The sequence below is a fragment of the Lipophrys pholis genome (genome assembly GCF_963383615.2).
Source record: "Lipophrys pholis genome assembly, chromosome: 15".
In the NCBI taxonomy this organism is placed as follows: domain Eukaryota; kingdom Metazoa; phylum Chordata; class Actinopteri; order Blenniiformes; family Blenniidae; genus Lipophrys; species Lipophrys pholis.
In genome coordinates this window covers 19,212,243-19,235,703 of record NC_137642.1, presented here as the reverse complement: position 1 = coordinate 19,235,703, position 23,461 = coordinate 19,212,243, and the positions used below count along the sequence as shown (strand labels likewise).

The 23,461-nt window shown below is 42.8% G+C and overlaps 2 protein-coding genes across 2 annotated transcripts; both read right to left on the bottom strand.

The window, feature by feature from the left end:
* Positions 1-445: 445 nt before the first annotated feature.
* Positions 446-3,265, bottom strand: LOC308120866 (androgen-dependent TFPI-regulating protein). The gene is made up of 5 exons (XM_080481752.1): positions 2,614-3,265; positions 2,389-2,514; positions 1,502-1,603; positions 1,278-1,393; positions 446-842 (listed from the first exon to the last, which is right to left on the bottom strand). The coding sequence occupies exons 1-5, from the start codon at positions 2,764-2,766 to the stop codon at positions 677-679; spliced, it is 663 nt and encodes a 220-aa protein (XP_080337878.1). The 5' UTR covers positions 2,767-3,265; the 3' UTR covers positions 446-676.
* Positions 3,266-4,011: 746 nt separating this feature from the next.
* On the bottom strand, positions 4,012-12,878 carry fam83ha (family with sequence similarity 83 member Ha). The gene is made up of 5 exons (XM_080481400.1): positions 12,411-12,878; positions 10,661-11,112; positions 10,383-10,547; positions 9,368-9,492; positions 4,012-9,202 (listed from the first exon to the last, which is right to left on the bottom strand). The coding sequence occupies exons 2-5, from the start codon at positions 11,102-11,104 to the stop codon at positions 5,062-5,064; spliced, it is 4,875 nt and encodes a 1,624-aa protein (XP_080337526.1). The 5' UTR covers positions 11,105-11,112; positions 12,411-12,878; the 3' UTR covers positions 4,012-5,061.
* Between the last annotated feature and the right edge of the window lie 10,583 nt (positions 12,879-23,461).

Below are 23,461 nucleotides of genomic sequence, written 5' to 3'. Positions count from 1 at the left end.
CAGTGGGATTAGTAGATGCCGATCCCAACTACCTGCAACATCTCAAAGGCTACAGGGACCTGCGAGGAGCTTGATCACCTTCTGGAAATGACATTTGTCCTTCTAGAACGAGTAAAACACACTTTCTCCCAGGAGTTATCTTGGGATTCATGAAGGCATTCAATCGAGGATGCATTGTGTTTTGGATTACGAGCTACGAGTCCCTCCAGATGTTTCGTGCTCTGTGGAAAAATTAGGACTTTTTCCCCCCCAAGTCAAGCATAACATCAGCAAAGATGGATGTGAATGCGATAATGCTAAATGTGAACCTGCATGCTCTATTATTGCATGTGTAGGTCATGGCTGTGCCGCTGCTACCTTGTGGGTAAAGTTCGTGCAAGGCCCAACGTCTCAAGAAATTCAAGATGTAAACATTTAAGACACAGAAAAGTTTAACGCAGCCAATGTCAGTGGAATATGATTTATTATATATTTTGCATTGTGCCAGACACATTATACACGGGCTTTGCGATAATAAATATACCCTTTGAGTTTTAATTCAAACATTTCTGTCAGATGTGTGAGCGTTTGCTCTCGCCGGTTTCAGGACTCCTCACAGAGTCAAGCACACAATAGAAGAAGTTACACGTACACAATCAAAAAGAAGCCTGAATTCAGTCGCACCACGTTTGATCACCTAATGTGTCTTCGTCCATACATGGCTGTTGAGCTTGTCTCCCAGCAGGTACAGCAGGGTCACCACAGTCATGTTAAAAAAGAAGAACCCCACCAGGCCGGGAGTGCTGAAGCGTCCGAGAAGGGGATACACCCAAATCCCGACAGACAGATACACCCAGATAATCCTGCAGAACATGTTCGTGGAAAAACAAAAGGACAAACAAAAGATTTCAGATACACCGGCTCTATCAGGTCATCTTGTACTCTCTCATGACTGGTGGAAATATTTGACGTGGCTGATTCTACCCTGATTATTGTAAAGACAAGCCAGGAGCATAATAAAAATCGTTTATGTAAAATGTGACGTGTGGCTGGTTTGTACTGTCAAACTAAAGAAGGAGCTTTACAAGCTGCAGAAAACGTTGCACTCAAGCTATTTGCATGAGTGCTCTGGGACACCGACATATCTCTACTGGACTTGTCCAGGCTGGTTACAGTAGCAACATTCCTACGCTGCTGTATTTAAATTAAGACTGAGACGGATTTCTGGATATTATGTGTTAAATCTGCGCTAAGAATGTTTTTGCCATGATTGTACCACATGCTGGGTCAGCACTTACCAAGATAAATAAGCCAAACCCACGACTCCTAACGCTGCCAGAGCGTGCTTAGTCTGCGGGTAGATGTGAGGCTGCACCAGCACCTCTCCCAGTAAAACAGGAAGGACAAAAGTGTGCTGGAAATAAAAAATAAAAAAACAGTGACACATCAGCAGGACAACCAGGAGCTGCTGACTTCCAACAACTTCAAATGAGGAGTAATGTCCAATCAGAGGTTTACCAACCATTGCGTGGTTTATCCAGGGTGGGAAGAAGGAGTCGATGGAAGCTGGATAGACGAGCTCTCTGTCATAGGCAAAGATTGACCAGAACAGAAGAACAACGAACTAAACAAGGAGCAATAACAGAGAGTTAGTGGACATTTCATTTTCTTTCATTTCTCAAATCAGACAATTAAAATAACATTAACAAAAAAATAAATACCCCAAAAAACCGAGCTAGATTCGAATTGGGAACATTCCCATTGTGATGTTCTAACTACTAAACTAACTACAAACTAGGAGTCGGGATTAACAAACAACAATGTGACGGTTATAATAGAATTCATTAAAAATGTTGCACAACGAGTTTGTTTCTGTTTTTTATTCTATTAAAGCGACACATGGATGTCCTGTGATGGGCTCTGCGGCTTGTGGAAAGCCAGCAAATAAAAGCAAACTCTTGAAAAATCTGTATGTGAAAGCTGCTGAAGAAACAGTGCTGCTCCGAATACACCTAACGTGACAGGGAAAAGTTGAAATAGCACAAGTTCATAGTGGGAGAGAGACACTCTGACCTATCTAAAGATGAACTTTGCAGTTTGATATCACTCAGTTGTCAGTGTTGATATAATAAGTAAAGCAAAGCTAAGTTACATAAACCTTTAAACCTTGTAATTGTAAACAAAAAGCAGCTGAAATGATTTCACAGGCAAATGTTTGAACTAAAGTTGATTCGATAAAGTGTTTTTGGTCAGAAACGTCGGCAGACATGCCATTGTTGTGGTGTTTGGACAAACTGTTACAGGAAAAAAAAAAAAAGAGTGTGATTTGAGCAATAAGCCAAAGTGATCAAGAAAAAACCACAACCCTTAGTTAAACGTGTGCAGGATGCAGTAAAATGAGTTCCTCACCGTGCCCACAGGGAACGCAAAGACAGAGAAAAGGAAGTCTTTACATCTGTTCAGCGCGCGCTCTGCATTCTTCCCAGACTGCAGATCATTCGCCGCTGCCAATCCAAAGAACACCATTTGCAACAACTGAAAGACAACATGTGAAATTAATGTTCTCCACACTTATACAACACCTCCAACGGGTGTTATAAAACTCCAGAGGCTAAAAACTGAAAACGTTCTCACCAGATTTAAAAAAGTGAGGTACTTCCAAGGTCCTCCATAAACAAAGATCCCCGCAGGCAGCTGCTCGCCTTCCTTCGCCAGGAGACTTTTTACAATAAACGCATACCAGCTGAATGCTGAGATGTGGTACGCTCTTCTCAGGATTGTAGTCATCCTCAATGCAACACTACTGATTCACAAAAAAGCTTCCCAAGAAATAATAAACAAACAAAAAAATGTGCCCATAAAATGTACAGTTTCCCTCCAGGTGTGAGGTTCTTTCATGCAGCGATAGTTCTTTTAAGATTAGTTTAGTTCAGCTCGAGCTTATCCTGGTATTTTTAAGCAGTGGAAACAAGAGAGCCACTGTTTCCCATGAAGCTTCTTTCATAACCAACACACTGTAGCATGTGAGGGGGCAGCGGATTCATTCAGTCACAGCTCAATCTGTTTGATAGTGTTTTGTAAGAGGAGCTTAAATAAGTTAATGAGGTCAAATGAAGTAAAGCTTTGTTGAAAGACATTTGAGCCGAGTTACAAAACTGACAATTAATATATTATTAGTTACGTTATTATCACAACCGTGACTTGTGTTGTAAATACAGACGGAACTCAACAGCTGCAAACCTTTCAAGATTGTTTCCTTTCATAAAGTCTGACAGTTTCTAAATGTGCAACGCCTTTTGATTTTTTTCCGTGCTGAAGGTGGCGCAAGACGAGAGGCCAGGATTCATATAACTTTGACTTGTTGCTGATGATCCCTGTGAAAGAGGATTTATGGTTTTGGTTACTTCAGCCGATTTTCTGAAATCAGTTTCACACAAATGTTGGATTTTCTTCAACATATCAAGTTCAACTGAGGTCAAATAAACCTGTTCTTACTTGTGTACATTTTCTGAGGTTCAAACGGATGTTGATGAAAATGTTTAATTCCAGTTATATTGTGCCGCTTGTACAATGGGGAAAATCCTGTTCAAACTATTTTGCTCAACTTTATCAGCTCAACTTCAAATGATTCAGATTTTAAGTAACTTAAGTATATACATGTATAAATCAACCAGGTGAGCGCAGACAGATTATATTGAGCGGAACAGGTTGTAATGTTCAACAGCGCAGAGTACTTATACAATAAGCCACTTTCAACGTCACCAAATCCATGAATTACATATCTGTGGACTGGAAACATTACGTAAAGTGGTCATGTATGGAGTTGTAAAAATTGATTATAAATACATTTTGAATGAGGTTTGTACATGAAAATGCTGTAACTGCAAGTAAGGTCAACGTGTTTGTTCACTTTAAATATACTTCCTCACAATGAAAACAACCGGTGAAGTGCATTTTTCTATCTAATTTCATGTTTCTTTCTCCCACAAGATGAACAGGAAAAGAGAAGAAAAGAAAATGCCACAATAAAATTCAGAAATTTTATTTACAAATGGGCAGTGCCGCTGAGAACACACATCATAAATCTACAACAACACAACTGTCAAGAGTGCACACGCCGTCATGTAAATAACAGGAAGTTCCATATTTCAACACAGACATAAAAACATTTTATTCACAAAATTGGCAGAGACAAGGCACATTCTTAAGACGAGGCTGCCTCCAGCTAATTAGAATTGTCATGTAGTTTGTTTCACAAATCATGTAAATGAAATCCTTTGGGTTGAAGCTCGGAATTTGTACAACTCAAGCAGCCAGAGGCAGCGGAGAACATTGACATTCATCCTCAGTGACTTCGCACGTTCAAAAGTACAAGCCGAAATGAAACGCCACAACAGACTGTTCTGCTCCAGATTTGTTCATCGTTTAACAGTTTCATGTTTCCAACACTTACAGTTCATCTACATCAGCACAGATATGAGTTTACATATTCACTTCTTTCAAAGAAATGCATATGCAATGTATGAAAAAAACACAATCCTGCCATAATACAATACAAACTACAGTATGTTACAGTGACTATATAGCATCAGGTGTCATAAAACCAGCCGGCACTGCAGTCAGTGGTGTTAAAAATAAACAAAAAAAACAAAAGGTAAGGATGGGCCAGCTCACAGTCACCATCTGTGGCGTGCATTGCACTTTACCCATGCAGTCAGTAAAAAAAAAAAAAAAAACACAAGTGAGCTCTTAAAAGTTTTTACACTGGGGAGGACACAGTGATTTCATTTTAAGCTGGAAGCTCTTTGTCGAACATGGCAGATAAAATTGATTTATATATTACTGGTAGCTTCATTGATCAAATGTTCAGAGCCTCTGATACAGATAGAGAGAACAAATAGAAAAAAAAAAAATCCCACTTCTATCATATGCAGATTTTTAATTTTTTTTTTGGGAGTTAACTCCTTTTTTTTTTACACATACTGTATCCACGTTATTAACTTTCATGGAGCCATAGACACAAAAGGAATCTTTACAACAAAAGGTATACATTTTTGAAAAAGATTGTTAACAGTATGTCATTCATACCTCAAACCGACTGTAAACCTTCCTCTCCTTCCTCATATTCTGAATTCTCTCCAGCAGCTTTTCACGCTCCGGAGCCGACTTGTCCTCCCCTTTGTTAAGTGACCTGATGCCTCTTTCCTTCTGGATCTTGGCAAGTTTGTCAGCTTCGTCCTCTTTCTCGTCGTCGGTGACGGGCGACTCTTTGGGGGTCTCACTCCGGGTTTGGCTGTTGGCTGAAATCTGCTCCAGGAGCAGCTTGGTGTCGTCTCGGAGATTGCTGCTCGAGAGCACGTTGGCTGTCGACGAGTGGTAGCGAGACTGGGCTGATTTTGGCTGCTTGGCCGTCACCTCAACCGGCTCGGGGCAGATGATTTGCTTTACTTGGTCACTTGTTTTCTCACCGCTGACAGATTCCTGGCTACTATCTTCTCGGATCTTATTTGTGTTCTTAGGATCACTTGATTTTTGTTCATCTGTGTCCAGCCCTGCCTTTCCATTTTCAGACACTACAGTTGGCTTCGAGGTGAGGCTTTCAGAAGCCTCTGGTCCAGGTGTGCTGCATGGTGGATTAGCCTCTATTGCTTCTGTAACGGTCGACTCAGTTGGGCTAGAGGGAGACTTTCCTGATGGGGGTTGTGGAGCTTCGGTTGAATCTGCCGGAGTCTCACTAGCATGACGCACGGTGTCAGAGATACTCTGCAATACTGACGTGTTGGTTTCTGTTGTTTTGTCCTCAGGAGACAAATCTGTTGTTTCGGCCTGAGAAACGTTCACAGCTATGTCAGTTTGGACAGATGAGATGGCTTCTGATGGCAAATTGTCAGTTGGAGTCACTTCTGGACTGGATACAAGAGTTGAAGTTGCTTTCAAATCAGGTTTAGACGCTGGGCTTTGCACTGGACGTGAACTAGAGTCAGGCACAGAAGGGCCAAGGCCAGGAGACATGTGATCAGCCTTAACGTTTGAACCACTAGCCTCAGAATCGGCTGCAACAGGATTTGGAGAGGAAGAAATCTTTGACTCAGAAATATTTTGGCCTGAATGAGAAACAACTTCTTCTGATGCAGAAACACCGTCTTTTTGAGGGACACTGCTTCCTGATGGACACTTGTCCTTTTCTAATTCCGGACTCTCTCCAGGCACAGAATCACTGTTATCCGGTTCAGAAACGGCTTTGCCAGATTTCAAATCTCTGTTTTCTGGCCCAGAAAGATTTTTATGCAAATCAGAATCAACCTTTTTGACTCCAGGAATGACTTTTTCTGATTCGCAGACCTCATCCTTTGCATTGTGTGTGTCTTTTTGTGATTCTTTTGTTGAGGGTGCAGTGCTAGAAACCTCTTCAGGCTCTGGTCTTGCGGTGGACTGTGATGAAGACCTGTTGGGTTCTGAAGCAGGAGGCACATCAGGAGAAATGTCAGACTCCCCGTGTGCAGGATCAAGTGCTGAAGATGCCACTGGTGCTGTAACCTGCACACTAGAATCCAGAGGAGGTTGTGGAGTTAAAGTTTCAGATTTTTGCGAGGTTTGCACAGCTGAACTCGCAGGCTCCGGTGTTGTGTTTGCAGAAATAGTTGAGAGGAATATGCTGTAGGCGGGAGTTGACCTGGAAACTTTGGGGGTAATATTAGAAGATCCAGTTTCCTTTGGGTTGGACAATGTGGAACTTGTTTTATCAGAGGAAGATTTTACCACTGATGGGTTGGAAGAACCGACTTGTGATACAGTGTCCGGTTTAGGTAGCAGAGAAGAAGAGCTTACATTGGTGTCTGACTGAACTGAGGCTGTCGGGTTAGAATCCAACACGGGGGATTCACTCTCCACAACTGAACTAGATTTGACTGAATGACACTCCTTTGAGGTAGAATCAATACTCAAGTTTTCACTTATATCTGTACCTTGTGCAAGAGTAGTAGACTTAGAGGGAGTAGAATCTGTTGGTGCAGGAGGAGGATCAGGCTTACGCTCTTTGCCTGCAGGGTCGGACAAGTTTGGTTCTTCAAGCGACTGAGAATTTTCCTTGTCTGGAGGAACTTGCGCTGATCCACTGCTCTCCAGGTCAGTGATCTTTGAATCAGATGAAACTTTGGTTTGTTCTGTTTTAACCATCTGTTCAGTGGCATCTGAAGATGGACAATCCGATTTGTGTGCTTCTGCAGACACCGTTTTCACAGCACTCTCTACAGTAGCACGTTTTTCTAACGAACCGTCAGATGCTGAAGCCGTGTTTTCTGAGGATTCTTCTGGAACAGGCTTCTCTTTATCGAGTGTGGAAACCACTTCCCCTGCTCTTTTTTCGGTGTGTTTTTTCTGTGCGTTTTCTGTGGACTCATTTTCTACAGGCTCCTCTTTTTTGACATCAGCTGACGGTTTCACCGAGGACTTTTCTTTACTCTTTTCCGCTTCTGCAGCTTTGGCAGCTTTGCGTTTTGCAGCCATCTCTTTGAAAAACATGAGCCGGTTATCGGGATCACTCATATCTACACATGTCAGAGGGTTAACTAATGGAGGCTGCAGTGCGGCTTCTGCTTTTGGGTTTTCTGAAAGTTCCTTCGAATCGTCTTCCTCTGGCAAATCTTTGTCTTTTTCACCTGCTTTACTGTCTCCATCACCAGGTTTTGCGGTTTCTGTGGACGACTGATCAAATGTCGCAGATTTTATGAAACGACTCCATTCAATAGGTTCTCTTGCAGAAGACCTTCTTTGTCCCAAAAGCTGGGAAAGAATGGGCAACTTGGTCTGCTCAGGCTCAGTTTTGTCACTTTCCTCATCTTGCTGATCTGATTTAGTATCTGGAGAAGGATTCTGCTGATCCAGAGAGCTGAAAATCAAAGAGGATCTCAACCTGGAACTTCTGGGTTGTGCAGCATTATATTTCCGACGAAAAGAATCCTCTCTTCGCAGACCAGACACTTTTGGCTCTTTTTGCTCTGCCTCCTCAATTTTGTCTCCCTCTGATGTGCCCGATGAGTCTGGAGGTGTTGGCGTTGTCCTGGTGTCAGTCACTGCTGCAGGCTCCTCCTTTGGCCTCTCCTTTGTAGTTGCTTTGACATAACTTGGCATTTGACTTGCCCTCGGTACTGCGGGGACTTTGAACTCTCGGACATTAGGAATTTTCGGGAGTGACAAATCAACTCTTGACGCCGGTTGCTGCATTGGATTTGAGGGCTCTTCGAAGGGATCTGATGCTTGGGGTGGCGCCATTGGAAGGCCTTCTTCTCCAGGATTATCGTACGCGCTGAGGTATGAGCTAATTCTCCAGTTTCTCAAACCGCGTTTCACTGCAGGATCTTTGCGGTCAGAGGTGAGGTCTTGCAAGAAACGTTTTTGGTCAGAGGGATTTGAAGGGGTAGGAGAGGTCTGGCAGGCGTACGGCTGGCCTGAACTCTGTCTTCTGGAATGAAGTGAACCAAAAGGCATATCTGCTGCAAGTACTTTGTCTGAGCCTTGGTCCAAGTCTGCAGGTTCGGTGGATGATAAATAGTTAAGAACAGGGTCAAAGCCATCAGGTGATACAATATCTTGGGGTAGACCAGGTTCAGGGTATATATCTGTTGAGAGATAATCTTGGTTCCAGAACTTGTCATAAGCACTGTAATCTGCTTCCCGCCCGGGTCCTGGATGAGGCTGCTGTCCCATGGCAAAGCGCCTTGCCGGACCCTCAGGATCCGGCAATCCCTGCTGCTGTAAGAACTGCGTATTGTATCTACCTTGAGCACCTTCAGCATAAGGGTGACGTTTCAAAGCAGGATTCTCCATCATGGGAGTCCTGGAGGACCCCTGATCGAAGGGCGGATCCATCCGCAACTGTTGGGAAGGAAATCTATTGTACAAATCTGCTGGTGTACGCAGCTGCTCCTGCTTTTTAAGAGGCATCATCCTCCAATCTGGTTCATCGTAAGAATGTCTGATCCTCTCATCTGGGGGACCTGTGTCCAGACATTTCTTCGGATCTCTGTAGAGTGACTTTCTCTCACTTGGGTGCTGCTTCTTTTGTGGATGGCCCAAGCCTTCCATTGGACCAGGAATGTTGTCAACAATCAGCGGCTGCGACTGAGCATACAGGATCCTAAACTCCTCGTCAAAAGTCGTCACCAGCTGCCCAAGGAATAGGTGTGCCATACACCGGTGGAGCTTCTCATAAGACCACATGAAGCTGGACAAACACAGGATGAGTCAAATAAACAACAAAATCCACGCAAAAATCTCAATACAGTAAGAGAACTATGTTAGGAAATTTGACACCTCAACATATTCACAAATTTTCTCAACTAATAAGATGTTATGGTACAACTTTCAGCACAAACTGGAATTTTCTCACCTGTAGTTTCCACTCAGAACTGCCCTGCAGTCAGTCAACAGGAAACGATCCATCATCTGACCTTTAAAGGATTTTCCTGAGCGGCACTGATACGTGACGCCAGGCACTGTTCTCACACGTAAACACTGCAAAACACACAAAAAACCAGACGCCACAACATCAGTACAAAGTCAAAGCGGTAGTTCTACCAACTGTTTTTAACTCTTATTGACTCTAGGTGGCAGCATTGCATGAGCATAGAAGGTTTGGAGATAAAGTCTTAGAAAATGGCTCCATTCCAGTTCATAAAATCTCAAGTGTGCCAAATATTTACATTTGTGGTACCATTAAGAGAGTTAACCACATTAATGTGATGGGAATGTAAATGTTACAGATTTCACAAAATATTTCAATTTTGTTTTTGGGTAATAAAAATTATCTGAATTCACAGATTAAATAAAAGATTAGTTCACATCATTATGAATTTAGGATGTAAAAGGGTCAGCTGTGGCTCAAGGAGTAAAGCGGAAAGTCTTCTAATCTTAAAATTGGTGACTCGATCTCCCATCTCTCCATGTCTATGTGTAGAATTATCCATGAGCAACCGCAAGGCTTTCCCTGCATAGCAGCTGTCACCATTGATGTGAGTGAATGGAGCAAAGAGTGTAAAAGCACTCTGAGACTGCCAAAGCTGTGAGGGCCATTCATTAACTTACTTTGTCTGTATGATAAAGTCAAATACACCAGCAGCTTAAATACACTCAGAGTACTTGTACCACTGAGGGATATTGCTGTTAATGTTTAAAATTATTGATACAGTCCAGAAAATCCCACGACAAGACGGAAACCAACATCAAAACACATACTTGCTGGTGCGTATTCCGAGCCACGGATCAATGCACATTAATATTGTGTATGTGGTGAAATGCATAAACGGTTTACGGCGCTAAGCAACATTTTTTTCTTTTAAACAAGCAGAAAATTTGAATTCAGCAGTTCCTGTGACAAAACAGTAGAGCAGGACACTTGTACTCACTTGAAGGCTCTGTAGATTCACTCTGCAGTTCGACACCATGTCCACAAAGTGATGTGCATTCTGCTCATCGAGAATGACGTACACGGCAACATTTCTCATGGCGGCATTGAGGATGTCCGCAAACATGTCCACATCAGTAAACATGTCCATTGCTATTGCAATGACCTGAGGAGGTGAAAGCCACAAACAAGACCGATGTGAAAACAAAACTGATACAGGAGTCGGAGTCGAAAGAAAGGTTTGTCAGGAAGACTGTGTGACGGATGTGAGAGGCTAACCTGCTGAGCATTCTTTATAAGTCGTCGGGCCTGATCTTTAATGCTTGGCATGTCTGGCTCAGGAGGGTTTACCAAGGTTGTGACCTCTGTGGGCCCCAGGAAGTGATGCATCTGAGGCCAGCCGAGGTCCAAACCCGGGGCGTCCAAGTCGGAGTGAAGCGGCCAGTAGGTGTCAGAGGAGCCATCTTCCCCAATATCCACAAAAGGCTGCTCGGGGTTGCTGCTCTGGTGAGGAACGTGAATAGAGCACTGAATGTGCTGGATTTCAGGTGTGCACAGAAAGTCCACCACGTCTGCTTTTTGGAGGAACTGATAGTATCCCTCCAAGTCCTCCTCCACCAGTGCGTCGATAGCCAGGCGGTACTCTTCCCGATAGTGAGGAGGGAGGTAGTTGGGGTGATTGGGGTTGTCCCCCGCAGACGAACACTGAGAGCGGCGCGCCATTCTGTTGTCTTAGGAGAGGACAGGGACAAGAACAGATCATTTACATGGATTACTAATTTTCACTCAACCCACAACAACATCATTTACATCAGGTGCAGCCAGCCCTCAAGCACCTGGTTGCTCGTAGCTCGAAAACCCACTCATCAGTACAAAGTGCACTGTGCGAAACTTTAATTATTCTGAAAGTTTGGAACAAGTAGAGTTTTGCAATACCGATGAAGTAACTCTCCGCTTCAGAAAGTAATCTTCCTGATCCCTGACTCAAATAGTGCCGACTGATCATACATGACATGTTGAAATGACGGGTTAAGAAGAGAAACTGCCAAAACTCCTCAAATATTTACATAAGCTACTTTTTCCTTTATCTGATAGTACTTTGGCTATCTTTAGGTTTTGTGAAAAACTAGACTTGAGAAGTCATACCTCTGGGGCTTTGACTGTAACCTCTCCTACCATTTCAACCCCTAAGCGCTCTCTTATAGTGTGTGAATCTGTTGTTAAACTGGTGTTGTAGTTTGACTTATAGAAAGTGAATGGGTTCGGGGGTGATTGTAGGTCTTCTTTCTGTGTTGCCCCCTGGGATGAACTGGTAGTCTCCTGCTGTGCTTTCTTTTTCTCCAAGACTTTCCCCTTTAGGATCAATAAAGTATTTCTATTCTGCTCAAAGACCTGTCGTCACATGTTAGTTCAGGATCATTTGAATGAGACAATGAATTAATATATGATCACATCATGAAGTCCGTTAACACAATGTTGTAGTTTACGACTGAAAAGGAGAGTTTGTGGGCTGTTGACAGTTTACCTGACATTTGTTCGTGGGATAGATAGAAATATATAGAAATATTACAAGGACACACCCAACTCTGCAACTAGTGTTACATTAACCCCCATCATCGGATCTGTTACAGAATCAGCGTTGAGAGAAAAGAAAGACAAATGAATGAGGGAAGAGTGAATGTAATCACAGGATAGATGGGTTTGGGTGCGGCTCCTCCCTCCGGCCAAAAAAACCCAAAAAAGTCTCTGTTTGCAAGTTTGTGTCATTCGAAGCTGCATGAAGCGCAAATGAGACATTTCGACAAAAGCAGCAGACGTTTGTAAAAAGACGGAGAAAGAGGTTTGGAGGAGTGAAAAACAGCAGGTAAATGGCGGTTGTGTCTCCTTCCGCACAAACAGCCTCGAAGTTTAGTCAACTTTTTTTCTTCTTTTTTTTTAAATCCGTCTCTCAGGAAATGAGGTCAGCCAAATGTTCCACAAACTAACTCAAACTCGTCGGTAGTAAAAGTGACAGCACAGGTGAACCTACCTCGTCGATATGATCTGCTTTCCGTCAGCTGCACTCCACGTCAGTCATTCCTGCTGAAGTTTGGTTTTTACTCCATGTTCGTCTTCTCCGTCGTGTCTCTCTTTCAGTCCAGATAGTCGCTGGCCGAACGTTTGCCGTCGCGTTTCTCCGTCGCCCAGATAAACCAGTTTAGTGTCATGCTGGAGGCATGTTGACGACAGTCTGAGCCACTGAGCCGCGAGGGCAAGAGTGAGGACGGGAAGCTCCGCTCCGCTCAGCTGGCCCCGCCTCACCGGGGCTCCGAGAGACTGGAGTGTCCTCCTCTTCCTCCTCTTCTTCCTCCTCCTCTTCCTCCTCTTTCTCTTTCTCTCCCCCTCTCTTCTCCTATTCCTCTTCTTCCCACCTCCACTTCTTCCTCCTCTTCCCCCTCCTTCCCTTCCACCTCCACCTCCTTCTCCGTTTCCACTTCCACTTCCTCTTCCTCCTCCTGCTCTACCTCCTCCTCTTCCTCCTCTTTCTCTTCCTCCTCCTCCTCCTCCTCTTTCTCTTCCCCCTTCCTCCTGCTCCTCCTTCCTCCTATTCCCCCTCTTCCTCTTCCCTCTCCTCCTTATCTTCTTCCTTATTCTCCTCTTCCTCCTCTTCTCTTTCTTCTCTTCCTCCCCTTCTTCCTTATTCTCCTCCTCCTCCTGTTCCTTCTCCTCTTTCTTATCTTCCTCCTCTTCTTCCTTATTCTCCTCTTCCTCCTCCTCCCCCTCAGACTCTGGACACTTTTTTTTAATTAACAAATTTATAAACAACAATATTGAACGTGCCAGTGGTATCCAAATATTCATATAAAATAACATTTACATTAAAAAAAAAGAAAATACAAACCAACTAAAACTCCTCCTCTGGACTCCCCTCTTATCTCACTACTGACTGATCTCATTAAAGAAAGATCATGAAACACTCACCAGTTAGAGTGGATGACTCAAAATCTAATTATACGCAGTTCTTAAGAATCTTTGTGGCTATCCCACTTTTCTCCTTTTAAAGTTTCAGTGTAAAAGTCAAAGTCTCCATTCTGTGAACCCAGTTTCAAAAACAATGGTTGTAACTTATACAGCGCTTTTGGACCAACATGTCATTTAGGATTTATTTTTCCAAAGTTGCAGTCGTACCTCTTCTGAAATCACTATATTGGCTTCTTTCCCCCAGCACGGTCTAATATCTGTTGAATTATTTTTTGTGGATATAAACTTACTGTATAATTTACTATAATTTACTGCGATTTGGGCTTTCAGATTAATAGGAATCCTTAAAATATTTGAATTATATATGAATTGTCATGTCGGGGGGAGTTTTGAACTGGAAAACGGGGTGAAGTTTGGAGCTTGATGAGTATTATTTGCCCTGTTAGTGTAATAAATGAAAGACGAGAAATAACCAAACCTTATTGTTCGCTTATTACCCATAGCCAGTAAGAACCGGGGAACACCCACACTCGTGAAAAGAGGCCTTTTTCACAATCACATCACAGTCGCCTCAGAGCACTTCACATATTCATAAAACACAGAAAATGCCCAACACACCACCTCGCAGCAACATGCAGACGTCAGTGACTGAGCAAAGGGAAAAACCCTTCAGACAGGAAGAAACCTCATGTGAGCCAAAAGTTAGAGGTGGCAACCACGTGCCCCTACTCTAGGCAAGGCACGGCAAATGTATTTATATAGCACCACTGAGACAGAAGGCAATGCACAGCACATTACAATGAAATAAAAGAAATAGATTAAAGCAATTAGCAATCTTGGTTTTAAGGGATTAGGATTATGAAAAACATTAAAACAAAGTTATGACGAACGGCATAAAAGAGGAGAATAAATAAAGTAAAATCTTCACTAAAACAAAGGTAGTAGAATAAGTCAAATCTATTGTTCAATGGAAAGCAGATAAAAGTGTTTTTAGGCCCGATTTAAAAGAAGTGAGAGTGTCAGGAAGTGTGTTCCACGTGTGAGGAGTCTAGGGACTAAAAGAGGCTTCACCTCGTTTCTTCAGAATTTGAAGTGGATCGTTTGACACGCGGGCAGCCAGCGCACAGACTCTAGTAGTGTTGGTAAAGATCGGGTGACCACATTTTCAAAATCAGTCAATAAATGAAACGTTACATTTTTCTAAAACAAACAAATTAATACAATCAAAGTATGCCTCCACTGGATGGATGTACATTTCAGTCACAGGTGGCTCTTTAGAGGCTCAGAAAATCCTTTCTCGATTCTCACCTTTTCTAACTCATAGAAACCACACTGAGATTGGTTCTGGGTGGGTTTGGGACGTTTGAATGGGCTATGAGACTAAAAGAAAAAAACTTGTTTGAATTTCATGAACATGTTAGAAATTCATCATCTGTCTGTCATGCGACCTAAACAAAGCTCGAACCAAAGCTCTGCAAAGGTTTCTGTGTTTTTTTTTTGGAAACTCTCACGAAATCTTTGGATATACAGCGAATAGCTGTGGATTCAGTTTGCACTGAGAACTCTAACCCAGACCAGTGAGGTCGGAGCTTAAACCTGAGCTGATCTGTACAATAGGACAGTCTGAACCCTGAAAGTACAAACTGTACTGGCTTATCTTTTTTATTCTACTTTTGTTAACGTGTGGAAAACCTCCAACGTCAGAAGTAACTCGTCGGCTGAACTATGCATGTTCTCCCTGTGCCTACGTGGATATTCCTCCTGGATACTCCGGCTGCCTTCCCACAATCCAAACATTGTAGGTCTGAATGTGCGTGGGGTTGATTGTTTGTGTCAGTGTGTGAGGCCTGGGAAAGGTTGTGACCCTCCAGATTGGACTCTGGACACACAGAGGGTGTGGAAAATGACTGGACCTTTCAGTTACTGTCACTGCGCCGCACACTGATCAGACTGACGGACCTGAGGAACAACACGCCGGGTTAACATGACGGCGAGCATTGTGAACCGTATAAAAGACGACAGAGCAGAGATTCACTGGCATCCTGCACCATGAACCGAACCTGAACTCAGGGCAGTGTGAAGCTTATTGACGCACAATCAGACGTGTGTGTTTATTCTGCATCCAGTGTGAAGAAACAATGTTTACTGTGAGTAGCCTGTGGAGATAGTGCCTAAAAATGCAGTGTATTCTGTAGTCCCCCGATGGATGTGTGATTGCTAATCAACAAAGCAGATTATGTTTGATCTTTGAGCTCGGTACGCCTCACCTCATTACCCTCCTTTGTGTCTTTGAAAGAAAGAGTAAGAAATAAAATCAGTATGACATGATTATGGAGGCAGCTACAAAACACCTCCTATTCTCATGGACTATTCTACACTATCTCACTTCCATGAACACACACACACTAAAATGTGCTTTTTGGGCCCGTCCACGACTGTTTAATCCCACCGTGTTCGTGAACACAAACACACTGACTTGGGTCTTGTAAAATAGTGGCACCGCTTTAAGAAATGAACCTTTATTATGACAACGTGTGCGCTTATGGAGACGGTTTCACTCCAAATATGAACAAGAGTCCCAATGAAGTGCGGCAGCTCCGGGAAATATCATGTCACAGAGTAAACAGTGATGTTTTATGGCTGTAATGGATAGTGATAAGATTATCACCAGGCTAAACTGGGTATTACGAAGCCTGCCCTGCCACTCTCTGAAACAGGTGCAGTTATGTAAACAAAGGAATAAATATCTCACAAGGATGTTGGGTGTAAACCTCGAAGCCAGCCGGAATAAATGACTTCCTCTGCCCACGCTGGGCCAGCGTTGATTTCTTTTGTTTCTTTTCACGTTGCAATAATAATCTCTCGCGTATAATTTACAGTTCGGTAGAATGTTACCTTGTCAGTCTGGATATTATGTATCTTTCCTTTGTGGTTTGGTGAGCCCGCTCACGAGGTACTGTGTCGTCACTCACCTTGGACTTCTAAGATAGCCCGTGCTTTGTTAAGCCTTTAAAGGAGAGAGAGACAGAGCGAGAAATCAGAGGTTCCTTTAAGGGTTGCCTCCTTACGCCAAACCTAAAATAGCTAAGTCAGGAGGACCAGAATCTGATGTAACTGAACTGGAGGAAGTGAGGCAACAGGGCCAAGTGAAGACTTGAAGACAATCCCTCATTGTTTCCTTTAGGCACCACCCAAGGCACACAGAGGAGTATTCAGAATATAAACATCGAAATCAATGTTCACACAGCTCGCCGATAGTCGCTGAACCACATACCAGCGAGTATCATTCAGCGCTGCACTATTTCACCCTGCGTAGCTCTCCTGAAGACACATTCTTTGACCTTCCTTCTGGTTTTTGTGACTGACAGCCATGTTTATGAAACATGAGCTCTCAGAGCTGCAGCTCTGAAAACAGAAATAACTTAATCAATTAAATGACGTGATAACACAATGTAAAGCCAAAGCAGTGATTGTGAAGGTTTTATCCACTGTGGATAAAACAAACAAAAGGAGATTAAAATAAACTGGGACCAGAAGGCAGTACAGTTAATCTGAGGTTTGTTTTAAAGTCTTTTAAGTGATATACTTCATTCCTTGCGTCTGGTGGACTGTGACAGATGTAAGGTCACATTTTTGAGATTTAACTTGGCTCTCTTTTCTGAGAGTAACATATGTCCTGCAAAGGAAAAAGGATCAGAAGGAGGACGGTTTCAACAACAGTGTGGATTGGAGAGGCATTGAGCTGCAGCACCTTTCAGCAATGACGTGTTGCCACACGGATGCCCGAGCAATAAGTGCAGCTCTTTAGGGCTTGGTGATGAGTATTAACAGTGGGAATACTATTTTATTACTTTAACCGCAAGAGCTGACTGCAAAATACTTTAAAAGTGTGCCTAAGAGCTTAGGTTTAATTGAAGAGGTGGGGCGGGACTGGTAAAGGCAAGAATGATTCATTTGTTAGATTTCCTTTTCTATGACAGCAACTGCATGTCCAAACCTATCGTGATTTTGGTCACACTTCCAACAGGCAACCAAATATGGCCAAATGAGCTACATAGTCCACATTGTACAATCCCAGCAAGATATTGATTCACAATGTTGGATGTATCTTTATTACTTCCACTGACTTTGGTGATCTCCAGTATTCACATGCTTTACTCAAGTAAGTTCTAACAGCCATTTCAAAGTATTTGATTTTAAGTTAAAGTCCTACTTGTGAGAGTTCTGCTTGAATATGAATACTGAAGTATTATCAGAAAACAATAGGTGAGTGTAAAATACTTTGAATCATCACGTATACTGACACAGCCTCAACAGATCCATTTGTCTTTATGTGCTATTGTATCATTTCAACATGTATTGAACTGCAAATGTGAAGCAAGAAACCATTCAAACCGTCTTCGTTGCAGTTTAAATGACCATTTCTGTTTTTCTAATTTCAATAAAGAAACTGAAACTTGTCATTTACAGGAAGTATAATGACTCATATATTTAGATGAAATGTGGAATGGAAAATAGAAGGCTCCAGCTCCAGACAGGAAACACTAAAGTGAAGTAAAAGTGTTCAAAGTGAAATTTATCCAAATGTCTTGACGGTTTGCTGTCTTCTGTCAGCTCGCTCGGTGGACTCCCGTTGCTTTTATGTTCATCCAGGAAAGCATGTGTTCATCTTTTGTTCATAGCTCAGTTTAGGGTTATGCTCGTGCTGATGAAGCGAGAGTGGCAGGGGGGAAGATTGTCCCCGGGGGAGGAAAGAGGATGGCAGGACAAAGGGGACAGGAAGAGCAGCAGCTGTAAAGTCCATTTCCGCGGCTTTGCTTGATGGAGACGGTCAGGAAGTCCTGGCAGGCCTCAAGAAGGTGAGATTACCTCGAGAGATTATGACTGTTGAACTTAAAGGGGATGATGATTGAATGTAGCTGCAAATGGTAATAAGGTGGTATCACTCACATTTTCCACAAATGAGTCAATTATTGAGTTTGATTGACTAGTTTAAATTAGCGGTCAATACATGACACATATCATATGAGGAAAGCCCGGCTCCTCTATATTTGTCACCTAGACGGGGCGTGAGAAATTCCTCAAGGCGACTGTATTCCCACAACATTTTGTGTCTCTAAGTGATGCAGAGCTCCCCTCTGCCCTCCGTCACTGGGATCAGTGGAGGTTCAGAGGAGGCCGTGGGCGTCCAGCTGGACATCATCACCTCGCTGGTGAAGAAAAGGAGCGGACATAAACATGCAGGTGACACAGAGCCGCAGCAGCAGAAACAACAGGCTGTTGTCAGGGGGGAATGTGTCGACACACAGCGGCAGGACGGTGTGGAATGACTCCGGGTTGTGTGGCGGCGACAGCGGAGGACACGCTGTGTCGCAGCAACTGGATCCAGAGTTCGCTCCTCACAGTCGATGTGTTACTCAGCAGCGGGTTGTGCATCTGCAATTGAATGTCGGTTTGCTTGTTGGGGCAGTGTCATGTAAGAGCTCAGCCGCTTTATGTACGGTGCGCGTGGCGTTTTACTTCACTGTATGCAACTAAATAAGTTAATGACTTTTTAAAGACACCCATTGAGAATTTTATGTCATTTAGATTTAAAGTTGAGGAATATTTTGTCATTTTGTATTGAAATTGCTTTTAATAACATTCTATTCAAGTAATGGTACACATAAGAGGAACTAAAGTATACGTTTAAGTTTACTGTAAAACACAGGTCGCTACTGTAAGGTATGCAGAGTGCCCTGATTTCCTGATTGCAGTGAAGAGGTTGAAGAGGTGTAAGGTATTACACACTCTTGCTTCACAATGAGAAGATCATGGGTTTGTGTTAAAGCCACGTCTTCTGTGTGGATGTTGCATGTTCTCCCTGTGTATATGTGAGTTTCCTACAGTTTCCTTCCATAGTTCAAAAACATTTCTCACTCAGAAACTGCATGTAAGTGTGACTGTGTGTGTGTGTGTGTGTGTGTGTCTCCACTGATGAACCGGGATCCTGTCCAGGGTGTATCCTGTGTTTGCCCAGTGTAAGCTGGGATCAGCTGCAGTGCCCCACAACGCTGAACTGGATAAAGCAGTACAGACAGATGAAGATAGATGGATTACAGTGAAAGCAAACACTGGCAGACACAAAAACTCTCTCCAACGTCCAAAAGCTGTCGCCTTTAAAATTAGAATAAGTGGCAATTTTCCAGGTCTTGAGTGTGGTCACCCGTAATGACAGAAATAAATGACAAGAAGAAACACCCCCCCCCCCCCCCCCCCCTCCAAAAAAAACCCAACAGCAGAAATACCAGGAAAAAGAATTTCTTTGTTTTGTCTTGGTGGTGACATATTTATTTCCTCTCTCCAGCGTTAAAGATGATCTATCATGACACAGAGGCATTTATCACATTCACATGATGCTTCTGTGTTTCTGTATTTGTCTGTGGCAGGCTGCCATAGAAGTGGCAGCAAGTAGAAACAATTGTTATCACTCAATACCACCATGCTACAGTGAAGGCAACCATAACATACCGGGAGACAGACAGAACCTGAATGAAAAAATGACAGACTGGACCAGTTCTTACTCCAGATAAGACTGAAGCATTCCTCGATGTGTAGATCAAAGAGTGAGTTCACACAGTCGGGATGGAGCGTCGCAGTTTACCATGACGTCATTGTAGGTGTCTGACAGTACAAGCAGATGAAAAGGAAAAGACTGTGCTTTATGATTTGCACGGCTAACTCGTTTACCTCAACGTCTTATTTTAGAGCTATTTCCACTTCCATTGTGTTGCATGCTATGGCACATCCTGCAGCTGAAGCGCATGCAGGAATGTCCTGCACTGTGTCAGGGACACACACACACACACACACACACACACACACACACACACACACACACACACACACACACACACACACACACACACACACACACACACACACACACACACACACACACACACACACACACACTTTTGTCCACGGATGACATCATTTCCTCTCTCGGCACATACATCTGGGATGTACAGACACCACAATGTTTGCCTGATGGGAGAGGTTTGGAGCAACTTAAACAAGAACATATTGACTTGCACAGTGAGGTATAGCAAACCCGTGGAATATTGCATGGTTTATATGAGGAAAATGCGTGTGACTTCCCGCTGACGTCAGGGCACATTTAGTTCATGAGCTGCAGGATTCAGCAGCAGAGAAAACCTGCAGAGGGCCGGATGGACAAACCACCCAGCCACACACATTATCTGTCACTTGGTTGCCATCGCTCAGCTGACTTCCATTCATACTTTCAGTGACCTTTAAGGTTGTTCTTTTGTGTGCCTTGTTTGTCTTGGCCTGTGGTTAACTGGTTTGTTGAAAGCTGCGCTGGTAAACCCTCAATCAAAAGCAAAAGCTGCACAGCAAGCTGCTGAACCACCGAGCTGTGCCAAGATACCTGCGTGAGTTTATACTTCTTGGTACAACGTGGATTATGTTACACACGAACGTCCTGCCTCAGGCGGGGCAAAAGAATGTGAAACAATGTCCAATATAAAGAAGAATGCTGAGTCAAAAATATCATGTTACTGCATGAGAGAGCGAGCTGGGTCTGTTTCTCACCTTGACTGAGACATTAACAAAACCTTTGTGAAGTTCTGGAGTCACATTTGGTTTGACGACTCTGGTTCTGTTGCCACACTTCTCTCAGGCAGCAATGCTTTTTAAAAATCGGATGGCTTCTTGGCTTTTTTTCCTCCCCTTCACTTTCATTCTTGCATGTACAGTTCAATGTGCAATATGATGAGAAACTAATTAAAGTGTACATGTGTTTCAGGACACAAACCTCTTTCAACTGCTGTCATAGCGTCCCACACATAATGAATTATGATTGCAGATTAATTCTTAATGCAAAGTGTTATTAACTTGTGCAAACTCTGCAGCACCTGCTCTCTTGAGTTTATTTGTTTTTACCTGCAGGTGTTTGAGGGCTGTATTCTGACTGCTATTAATAATTTCAGGTTGGACTGCATTGAGACGGCCTGCCCGATATTCAAACAGCGCCGCTCCCCGGATTGGCCTGTACTCGGCGTGTCATTGCTCTGATGTCATCCTCCCTCAGGCCAAAACTTTGTAACCCAGCAACACAGATTTGGTACCTTCTGTAATAATGACACGTGTAGTGCAGAACCGTTTTCATTGAGAGGAAGATTTTTTTTGAGGGTCTAGAACACAGTTCTACTAATAGAAAATAACAAACCTTCCCTTAATGGACATGTGGCTGTGTGAGGAATGCAGCCGCAAATGTGGTTTTAGCCAAGTATGAACACAGCTGGAGATTACAGTGAAGCCTTCTTAAGTCAATATTCCAAGAAAGGAAAAAACAGCACAACCAACAGTTTTGTTCAGCAAATGATGCCAACTTTATCATCGCTATTACAAAAGTGTCTTTACTACATCCTCAGTGGGGTATTTATTCCCCCTGAAAAACCTGGGGTATGCATTTATATTTTCCAGAATTGGAAAGTCAACAAAGATACAATGTCAATCTCGTAACTCTTGTTTGTGACTAAAGTAAGATCATCTTTCCCTGAACAAGAAGTGCAGTAACTTTTTTCATGTCTTCCAAAATCCAAATAAAGAAGTTGTCAACCAAAATGTGAAAAGTTCCACTTCCACCTTTGTGGCTGTTGTGTTTTGCAAGCGTTAATATCAACCAATACAGAGAAGTGTGATAGTATTGTGCAACATTATACATAAATACATTTTCTGTATGTTAATTTTTTGTGTTTTAAATGATTGTACCTTTTATTTGTTGCAGATAAAAAAAAACATGTAGTGCTGAACTGGTTCACATTTTCAATGCAATTTGACATCTTAGTGTAAATTGAATGCATACCTGATTGTATCAGCATATGTTTAGAAATATGGACATCTAAGATATGCATAAAGAGCTGTTGCACTTCCCAGTTTAATTACTACCGTATACCCTCACAGCATGAAGGCATGGTAATTGGGTAAGGTGTTGTGTGTTGATGATTTGGACCAGCTGAACAGACAAAATGTCCCTCGCTCAGGAAAATGTTTCCCAGGCCTTTTTCCTGGGAGCACTCATGGTCCAGACTTGGTCCAGAATACAGAATTATCTTATTTGAATTGTACAACAATGTCAGAAGAGTCAGAATTCCTGACCCAAGGATAGGAACCCCTGCCTGAGGGGAAATTCCCCTTGATCTCATTATGTTATAACCATTTGTTTAGCCTAAAGTTATCATTCCTTTGGATGCAAGGAAAACTCTTAGAAAATATCTAATTCTTTGCCCGCATACCTACATGTTGTGTTTTCATCCTTCTGGGGACATTCTAGTGATTTCCTCTTGATTCTAAAGTCAGATGTTTCTATTTTCATTGCCTCATTCTAATGCATACCTTCCCAAGCACCAACTTTAACCCTGCCTTAACCTCACTCTGGCCGCTTCTGCGCGCACACACACACACACACACACACACACACACACACACACACACACACACACACACACACACACACACACACACACACACACACACACACACACACACACACACACACACACACACACACACACACACACACACACACACACGGAACATTCTAATTTCATCTTGCTGTTGAAACGAATGTTAGATTGTATAATTGTATTTATTTTATTTTTTTTTACTAAAATGACATATATTGCATTATGTACATTACACTTTAAAAATCTGAATAAACGTTGGGTTTTCCATTTCCCAAACGTCACCTTGATCTTTTAACTCCTATTGGCGCTGTGCTGCAAAGTTACAAATAAATACCCAAGAAGAAGACTTGCAGCCAATGACGTTGAACTTCCGGCCGGATTTCGTGAAGCCCCGCCCTGCGCGCGTTCCCTCTTCGCCCCGCGTAGTGATCAAAGATCGTCTATGACTAAAACGATACATCACTTCTCGCAATAATAAGACGTCGCATATATTTAATGACATAAACTGGTCGAAAACTAACATTGCGACATATACTACAAGTAAGGCCATTCATAGCTATGTTTCTCTGTTTTTCCTTTTTTCTTTTAAAGAACTCCTGAATAGTTAAACTGTTTAATTGACATGGTGAGATTAACTGTGCTCTGA